At 43.5% G+C, this 10174-nt stretch overlaps 1 protein-coding gene and 1 long non-coding RNA gene across 2 annotated transcripts in view; one reads left to right on the top strand and one right to left on the bottom strand.

Moving 5' to 3' along the window:
- Positions 1-2710: 2710 nt before the first annotated feature.
- LOC136381921 (uncharacterized) lies at positions 2711-6038 on the top strand. Its single transcript, XR_010747173.1, has 2 exons — positions 2711-5169; positions 5256-6038. It is a non-coding gene; the product is annotated as an uncharacterized lncRNA (long non-coding RNA).
- Positions 5844-10174, bottom strand: part of ATP1B3 (ATPase Na+/K+ transporting subunit beta 3) — a 53125-nt gene continuing 48794 nt past the window's right edge. Inside the window, exon 7 of the mRNA XM_066350501.1 lies at positions 5844-6506. Coding sequence (XP_066206598.1) covers positions 6333-6506 — 174 coding nt within the window. The 3' untranslated portion in view covers positions 5844-6332. The remainder of the gene's footprint in view (positions 6507-10174) is intronic.

Genomic DNA, 10174 nt, shown 5'->3' with positions numbered 1-10174 from the left:
TTTAAAAGAAAAATAAATAAATAAAAAGTTCATTCTTAATGGACATATCCTGCCATTTCTGACAATATTCAAAGACTGTACTTCAGGCTCCTGAAAATAAGCCCAAAAGTCATTCCTGAAAGTTTCAAAGGTTGAAGAATAGTAGCATAATCGGTCTAAAGGGGCTTATTTAAAGGACAACAGTCACTGGGATGTGAGAAAATTGTTCAAAAAACAAACACATTGGCCCTGGCCAGATGGCTCACTGGATAAAGCAACGACTCAGTGCACTGGAGGTCATGGGTTCAACCCCCAGTCAAGGCATCTAAGAGAAGTGATCAACAAGTACACAACTAAATGGAACTAAGTGAAACAAGATGCTTCTCTCTCTCTCTCTCAAATCCTCGGGGGAAAAAGCAAACACATGCTTTCTAGTCATGCCTGACACCATCTTTGCAACCAAGACCATGAACAAAGCCTTCCTGCACAGACTCCCTTCTGGAGCACTGGCCCACACTGGAGGGTAATCTTAGCGAGGAGCACCTGAGGACACCCTGCTCAAAACACAGCTCCGGCCCTGGCCGGTTGGTTCAGTGGTAGAGCGTTGGCCTAGCGTGCAGGAGTCCCGGGTTCGATTCCCAGCCAGGGCACACAAGAGAAGCGCCCATCTGCTTCTCCACCCCTCCCCCTCTCCTTCCTCTCTGTCTCTCTCTTCCCCTCCTGCAGCGAGGCTCCATTGGAGCAAAGTTTGCCCGGGCGCTGAGGATGGCTCTGTGGCCTCTGCCTCAGGCTCTAGAATGGCTCTGGTTGCAACAGAGCGACGCCCCAGATGGGCAGAGCATCGCCCCCTGGTGGGCACGCCGGGTGGATCCCAGTTGGGCGCATGCGGGAGTCTGTCTGACTGCCTCCCCGTTTCCAGCTTCAGAAAAATACAAGAAAAACAAACAAACAAACAATTAAACACAGGTCCACTAGTGTGGCGCTAGAACTAGTGGGGTCTGGGAACTCTGATTCAGCAAACTGTTCAGTTTTCTTTAAATTCCAATTTGACAACTTTCATAGAGCCAAGTGAAATAAAAAAGTTCCACGTAGACTGTTTCAAATTCATGTATTTGTGACACCTCCTTACACACACACACACACACTCACACACTGCACAAGGCTGCAGACTTTCAGCTCCTTTTGCCACCCGTCCCACTCCTTGTCCCTTAAACGAGCGGAAAACAGTTGCTCCAGCACAGCAGCCAAACTGCAGTTACACAGGCCGTTTCTGGTTACCAGAAAGGAAACACTCTTGAAGTCTGTAAACTCAAGAGCAGGGCGAGCCCTTGGTAACTGACATGAACATGGACTACATGTTGGCACTGTATGTGTATTTTCTCAATCCTTGCAGCCCTCAAAGGTGGCATTACCCTCAATTTATAGTTAAGAGATGCTTAAGGATCAAATGTAATCAGGCTATAGAGCCAACTCTTGTCTCCCCCTGCCTTCCAAATGAAGGATCATGGGCAGATTCTATAGAAACTTCTCCAGCAGGCTTGACATAGAATCTGGGAAGTCCAACGCACAAGCTGCACCTTCAGCGTCAGGCAGTACTGCTATATTTTGATTTTGTGAAGAGGGACACCCGACCTTTCTTATCCTACCACTAAATCACCAAGAAAGGACAACAAAACTTAAGTTACAGAATGAACTATACACACTGTAACACAGTAGGAGGCAGATTGAACTACATTAACTGGTCACCTACCACCTGCCAGAATGATCAAAATGGAATGGAGTTCATTATATAAGGAAGTTCCAGGCTTAACACAGCTTGGAGATCTATGGAAACTAATCCACAATTTTCCTTGAGCTAGGAGTGGGCCATACTTGTTGAATTTTAAATACCAGCTAGTCAACAGAGTTGATTTTCCACCCAATCAAAGTAGTTCTAGGACTCATTCCCTGACTCTGCAAAGCTGCTCGTCTTTAGTCCCTTGTTAGTCAAACTGTGGTCCGTGAACAAGCAGCACAGGCAGCACTTGGCAGGCTGTTAGATACACAGAATCTTTCGTAGGTAATCAGAAGCTGCATGTAAGATGCCCAGGGAAGTTCTGAAGAAAACCTGCAATGTAGCAGAAATGGACTCAAACTGGGTCCAGGCTCCCTTCATTCCTAGTCACTGACCTGACTTATCCAGCCCAGCTCCTGCCCACCTAGCCCTTCACGGCCCCTTAAACAAAACCATCATCACCGAGTCTCACATCACAACCTGTCTCAGAGCCTGCACCTTCCTAGTTTAAGATCAAGAGAGACCATGTCTTTTCATCTCTATCCTAAGTCTCATAAATCATTATCTGACACAGCAGGCCTGTGATAAACAGTTGGTTAACTCGCCTAATTTTAATAGAAAACAGACAGGAAAAGTTGGATTGGTCAATTAGTTGGTCAATAAGTTCAGAAAGCTGGCAGGCTGAGCCAGCCCAAATTTCTGAACCAAGGAGGCATAAATATGATTTAGTGACATGTGTATCCGATTTTTCTCTCCAAACCCATTCCCCCACTTTGGATATCTCAATTGTTTCATGGTCTGAAAACAGCTTGCTTTAATCTAAGTTCATTGAAACAAATTTGATCCGTATTATATTTTAAAAGTGGTCCCCAACCCCCGGGCTGCGGACAGGTACCAATCCGCAGAGAAAGAATAAATAACTTACATTATTTCCATTTTATTTATATTTAAGTCTGAACGATGTTTTATTTTTTAAAAATGACCAGATTCCTTCTGTTACATCCATCTAAGACTCATTCTTGATGCTTGTCTGGAAAGTTTGACAATTATATTTAAAAATACCAGTTTTCTGACCAGGCGGTGGCGCAGTGGATAGAACGTTGGACTGGGATGCAGAGGACCAGGTTCGAGACCCCGCGGTCACCAGCTTGAGCGCCGGCTCATCTGGTTTGAGCAAAAGCTCACCAGCTTGGACCCAAGGTCGTTGGCTTGAGCAAGAGGTTACTCAGTCTGCTGAAGGCCTGCGGTCAAGGCACATATGAGAAAGCAATCAATGAATAACTAAGGTGTTGCAACGAAAAACTGATGATTGATGCTTCTCCTCTCTCCATTCCTGTCTGTCCCTATCTATCCCTCTCTCTGACTCTGTGTCTCTGTAAATAAATAAATATCTTTAAAAATACCAGTTTTTATGCCGGCCGCATAAGTTTATTTTGTGCATTTATCCGCCCCACCCTAAAGGCCAGTCCGTGAAAATATTTTCTGACATTAAACCGGTCCGTGGCCCAAAAAAGGTTGGGGACCAGTTTTAAAACACAGAATAGAAATTTAATTGTATATTTAATACAAATTTCACATACGCCAAAGTTGACAGCTGCTCAGGACCTGGCCTGCTGAACTGGGCCAAATGTAGTGGTGTCCTGGCTGCAGCCCCTGACAGGCTCTGGCACCAGGGAGTTCTTTGTCCTGTTCACTCTTCAGAGGTAGGACAGAGGAAAAGGAATGCTCAGAAAGGACTTGCTTTATTAACAACGCTAAGAATCATTTTCTTCAGTTGCAAAGACTTCTATAATGAATAATCGCCTGACCAGGCGGTGGCGCAGTGGATAGAGTCTGACTGGGATGCCGAGGACCCAGGTTCGAGACCCCAAGGTTGCCAGCTTGAGCGCGGGCTCGTCTGGTTTGAGCAAAAGCCCACCAGCTTGAACCCAAGGTCGCTGGCTCCAACAAGGGGTTACTCGGTCTGCTGAAGGCCCGCAGTCAAGGCACATATGAGAAAGCAATCAATGAACAACTAAGGTGTTGCAATACGTAATGAAAAACTAATGATTGATGCTTCTCATCTCTCTCTGTTCCTGTCTGTCCCTGTCTATCCCTCTCTCTGACTCACTCTCTGTCTCTGTAAAAATAAATAAATAAATAAATATAATGAATAATCTTGTGACAGAGTGACAGGCAGAGCTCTGGATGGGGCCGAGTGCCCACTATCAGCGTGTGGAGGCCTCCACAGGGACACCGAGGCCCATCTGCAGCCGAGGCCACCCAGAGCATTTGTGGTTTCTCCAGACAGCCATTCCTGAGCCAGCTGGGGCAGGTCCCAGTCCTCCGAATTGCATCAACACAAAGAAAACCTCAAAAATATCAGCTTTGCGTTTTTGTTTTTTTTTAAAGAGATGACTTTTTTTTTTTTTTTTTTTTTAAGATGAAATATAACTTTTTTTTTAAAGGACTTTATTAATTTTTCAGAGAGGAGAGAGAGAGGGAAAGAGGAATAGAGAGCGAGAGAGAGAAGGGAGGGGGGAGGAGCAGGAAGCATCAACTCCCATATGTGCCTTGACCAGGCAAGCCCAGGGTTTCGAACCGGCGTCCTCAGTGTTCCAGGCCCACGCTTTATCCACTGCGCCACCACAGGTCAGGTAGCTTTGCCTTTTTTAAGGGGGAAAAAAGTCTTTTAAAAAATCCAGGGATCACACAGTAAGCACACCTTTTTCAATACATCAGAAAGTACCTCACATTACGACAAAGAATTGTAATAAACTTCTGAGGAAATATTTCATGACACGAATCAAAGAATGCTGGAATAAAACTAGTGTTTGGGTTGGAAGTTCTAAGTTCCCTGTTCTACATTTCACAATTTTATACATAGATGAGGGTACTTTTTGAATTAATGCATTTTCCTTTATTTACTTTATATTATACACACACACACACACACACGTATGTGAAATACGTATTTTTTAGAGACGAGACGGGGGGAGGAGACTAAAGCATCAACCTGAAGTTGCGCCACTTTCGTTGTCAGTGATTGCTTCTCATATGTGCCTTGACGGGGGTGGGCGGGGAGAGGGGGTGAGGAGGCGGCGGTACTTAAGCCGAGCCAGTGACCCTGTGCTCAAGCCAGTGACCTCGGGGTTTCAAACTGGGGCCCTCAGTGTCCCAGGCCAACACTCAATCTGCTGCACCAACACTTGGTCAGGCACAATTTGTAATTTTCATTAGAGTCCAAAGTTTGCTAAATAAAAGCAGTATTTCACAGACTATTATACAGTTTAAATCTTAGAAATTTCATAAAATAATTAGGTGCATATTCATACTGGGTAAACTAATAATGCTGTTTCATCTAGCCTGACCAGGCATTGGAGCAATGGATAGAGCGTCGTACTGGGATGCAGAGGACCCAGGTTTGAAACCCCAAGGTTGCTGGCTTGAGCAAGGGGTCACTCGCTCTGCTGTAGTCCCCCAGTCAAGGGACATATGAGAAAGCAATCAATGAACAACTAAGGTGCCACAACGAAGAATTGATGCTTCTCATCTCTCTCCCTTCCTGTCTGTCCCTCTCATCTGTCCCTCTCTTTGACTCTGTCAAAAAAAAAAACAAAAAAAACTGTTTCATCTATGGTCCAAAATGCTTTTTATAAGAGACCAAGGCCCAGCATAATAATCCCATCATCATTTTTAACTTTTTTTTTTTTGCATATTTTACAAAAAGTTTTTTTTTTGACAGAGACAGAGAGAGTCAGAGAGAAGAACAGACAGGAAGGGAGATGAGAAGCATCAACTCTTCATTGTGGCACCTTAGTTGTTCATTGTTCTCTCATATGTGCCTTGACCGAGGGGCTACAGCAGAACCAGTGACCCCTTGCTCAAGCCAGCGACCTTGGGCTCAAGTCAACGACCATGTTGTCATATCTATGATCCCACGCTCAAGCTGGAAACCTTGGGGTTTCGAACATGGGTCCTCTGCATCACAGCCCGACGATCTATCCACTGTGTTAACGCCTGGTCAGGCAAAAAAGTTTGTGTTCTTAATCAGAAAGATCCACAGACTAATTCAGCATATAAAAAAATACCTTTTACAAAAAACCCAAGACACCGTTCAAATCCACTTTTATTTTCTTTTCCCTCTTCACATACAGAACTTCTCCACACACCACATTTTTGTAGCTCTAACGTCACTTCATGTTGGTCAGGTACCATTTTACCCCTAAAACTTTGCTGGCATCAAAGTATGACAGTTAACCAGTGTTAAATCTATAAAATATTTACAAAGCACAGCACATTAAGCTTTAGACACTTGGCAATTAAACCACATAAAAATAGGACAAGACCCCCATGTTTAGAATCAGGTGTTCACAGTCCCCATCTGGTGACTATAATGGTTCCAAAAGGCAGCAGAGGCAACAGGCAGTTACTTCAGGACATTGAACACTATGATCTGGAAGCACATTATAACGTTACCCCAGTGTCATGTACCACCCCACCTCTCTCTCAGGTGGTCTCATATTCTAGAATGTCAGGTCCAGCTGATACAAAATGAAGACAAGACAACACAACATTTACTCTGTGGACACACTAACCCCTACTTTGCACGCATTGTGATTTTGAACACAACTCGTCCTAAAAACTTGTCACGATCATCATGGTTTTTCAGGTTGGGCGATCCAATAATCTTGCACTCAACTGTTACTTCTTTTGGTGTACTGCTAGCACCAAGGCCGACCTGGACAGCAACTAATGGCTGTAGATAGCTCGCCTAGTAAATAAAGGAAAATGCATTAATTCAAATTCAAAGTACTCTCATCTATTAGGTATTAGAATTGGTTTATTCTGTAAAATTTAAAAACCAAAAAGATACTAATCTACAAATTAGATCTATTACTTTCCATTCTTTACTTTTTCCCCCTTGAAACCAAATGTTCATTTATTTTCATTTAATTTTTATTGATAAAAACATTTATGGGTATGCATTTTATTCAGAGCACTGCTTTAAATGTATCCCATGGATTAAGATTTATTTGTGTGTGACAGAGAAAGACAGAGAGAGGGACAGAAAAGGACAGGTGGACAGGGAGGGAGAGAGATGAGAAGCATTAATTCTTCGTGTGGCACCTTAGCTGTTCACTGATTGCTTTCTCATATGTCCCTTGACCGGGGGCTACAGCAAACTAAGTGACCCCTTGCTCAAGTCAGCGACCTTGGGCTCAAAGTGGTAAGTGTTGCTCAAACCAGATGAGCCTGTGCTCAAGCTGGTGACCTCAGGTTTCGAACCTGGGTCCTCTGCATCCCAGTCCAACGCTCTATCTACTGTGCCACCGCCTGGTCAGGCAATTATGTTGTTTTATGATATTATCCTAAAGTTTAGGTATTCTACAATCTTGGTTTGAATTTTCCCTTTCACTGAAGGGTTGTTTAATAAAAGGTTTTGACTTCTTCTTTTGGGAAGGATCTTTTTATTAATTCCTAATTTTATTGCATTATGATAGAAAATATCACTTGTACTACATTTCTACTTTATGAAATTTTAGGATATATATATATTTTTAAAGAGTTTTTGTTTATTTACAGAGACAGAGGGAGAATCAGAGAGAGGGATAGATAGGGACAGACAGGAAAGGAGAGAGATGAGAAGCATCAATCATCAGTTTTTCGTTGCGGCACCTTAAGTTGTTCATTGATTGCTTTCTCATATGTGCCTTGACCGCGGGCCTTCAGCAGACTGAGTGTGAGTGACCCCTTGCTTAAGCCAGGGGCCATGGGTCCAAGTTGGTGAGCTTTGCTCAAACCAGATGAACCTGCGCTCAAGCTGGCGACCTCGGGGTCTCGAACCTGGGTCCTCCGCATCCCAGTCCGATGCTCTATCCACTGCGCCACCGCCTGGTCAGGCAGGATATATTTTTTAATGATAAATTTTTGTGACTGTTCCAGGTATGCTTGAGGATATGTACTGTATTATCTATACATTATATTTAATAAGTATGCATACTATTCACCTTACTGATTATGTTGCTTGGGTCTCTATATCCTTACTTACAATTGCTGTGGAACTTTGTGCAAATATACTCAGTTGCTGTATCATCACTATGGTTTATTTATTTATTTTTTTGTATTTTTTTTGAAGCTGGAAACGGGGAGGCAGTCAGACAGACTCCCGCATGCGCCCGACCCGGATCCACCCGGCACGCCCACCAGGGGGGGATGCTCTGCCCATCTGGGGCGTCGCTCTGTTGCAACCAGAGCCATTCTAGAGCCTGAGGCAGAGGCCACAGAGCCATCCCCAGCACCCGGGCCATCTTTGCTCCAATGGAGCCTTGGCTGCGGGAGGGGAAGAGAGAGACAGAGAGGAAGGAGGGGGGGTGGTGGAGAAGCAGATGGGCGCTTCTCCTGTGTGCCCTGGCTGGGAATCGAACCTGGGACTCCTGCACGCCAGGCCGACGCTCTACTACTGAGCCAACTGGCCAGGGCCATCACTATGGTTTCTAAATACAGTTTTGCACGAAAAGGAACTAGGGGCTGATTCCGGGGCTGGGACAGGGAAAGTACACAATGAACCTGGAACAGCTTACCGTGCCAGAAAATAAGGAAATGCTCAAAGAATTATGGGGCATGTCAAAAGACAGAGAAGCCAGCCTGAATGTCTCCCACTAGCAAAATCTGGGACAATTTTAGCACCAAAATACCATATTTTTCGCTCCGTAAGATGCACCTGACCATAAGACACATCTACGGTTTTAAAGAGGAAAATAAGAAAAAAAATATTCTGAACCAAATGTGTGTTAAAATATTTAATAAAATACCATTATTTTTTGCTCCATAATATGCACAGGCATTTTGCCCCTCTACTTTTGGGGGGAAAAGTGAGTCTTACGGAGTGAAAAATACGGTAAACGATTACAACCCCTTAATAAAATAAAAATCCATGAAAATATACTGATATACATAATAAATGGTAGAAAATAAAAAGTTCTTCCTTAGAGTAGAATGCCAACTAGTAATTGGAAAAAGGAGAGAGAGAATTAGAAAAACGCTTGGGGCCTGACTGGCGGCGGCACAGTGGAGAGGTGTCAGCCTGGATGGAGGTCCCAGGTCTGAAACCCTGAGGTGGCTGGCTTGAGCACAGTCACATCTGGCTTGAGCACAGCCTTGACACCTTGAGCGTAGGGGTCACTGGCTTGAGCGTGCGATCACAGACATGAGCCCATGTTCACTGGCTTGGCTGGAGCCCCCCCGCCCCCGTCAAGGCACCTACAAGAAGCAATTAATGGACAACTAAGGTGCCGCAACTACAAGTTGATGCTTCTCATCTCTCTCCCTTCCTGTTTGTCTCTCACTCTGTCTCTCTCTTGCTAAAAAAACCCCCAGAAACAACAAAAAAACCCCCACAGAAAAACATTTGGGAATAATCCTATTATTAACTGATTGAAGCTAAGGCTATGGGAGAAATAGAATTTTACAGACTCTCATTCTCCCAAGATGATATTTATTGACTACAAAGGAGAAAAAGAATCACCTTACAGTGGAGAAACCTGGATAAGACCGTATTAACCAAGTGTTCAGGGAACCACCACTGTTACTGGGACTAATCAACACCATGTCCCTCCTGACACACTATTCAAAAAAAACCAAAAAGAACAAAAAACACCGTAACATTTCTTCTGAGGGATACCTGAAAAAATGTACAGCTTACATTTAATCATGAGAAATATCAGACAACTCATATTGAGGAACATAAACAAAACAAGCCAAGAATGGCCTGCACTCATTTTGAAGAGTACAAGGGCATCAGATAGACAGAGGAAGCATTCCAGGTGAAGCTGTTATGATTGAAGATGTGAATCATGTGGTATCCTGGAATCGGAAAATACTTTTTCTTTTCCAAGAAAGGACATTACTGGAACAAATGGTAAAATCTCAACAGGGTCTATAGACTGGATAATAGTACTATAATGTTAATTTCATTTGATAACTATATTATGGTTACACAAGATAATGTTATTTTTAGGAAACAATGCTCAAGTATTCAGTGTAACGAGGCACCATGTTGCCTGACCTGTGGAGGTGCAGTGATTAAAGTGCTGACCTGGAATGCTGAGGTTGCCGGTTCAAAACCCCAGGCTTACCCAGCCAGTCAAAGCACACATGAGAAGCAACTCTACAAGTTGAGGGTTCCTGCTCTCCCCTTCTCTCTTGCGCTCTCTCTCTTTCTCCCCCCACTCTCTAAAATCAATAAATAAACTCTTTAAAAAAAGAGGCACCATGTTTATAACTTAGTCCTAAATGGTTGAGGGAAAAAAAAATATACACCAATGGAGACTGGTAATACGAGTTAAAATATTAATACCTGGAAAATCTGGGTAAAGAGTCTATGAGAATTCTTTCTACTATTCTAGTCATTTTAAGTTTGAAATAATTTCAAAATAAAGT

The sequence above is a fragment of the Saccopteryx leptura genome, chromosome 10 (assembly GCF_036850995.1).
Source record: "Saccopteryx leptura isolate mSacLep1 chromosome 10, mSacLep1_pri_phased_curated, whole genome shotgun sequence".
Classification (NCBI taxonomy): Eukaryota; Metazoa; Chordata; class Mammalia; order Chiroptera; family Emballonuridae; genus Saccopteryx; species Saccopteryx leptura.
Note: the sequence above shows the minus strand (reverse complement) of the source record. Positions and strands in the feature narration are given on the sequence as shown.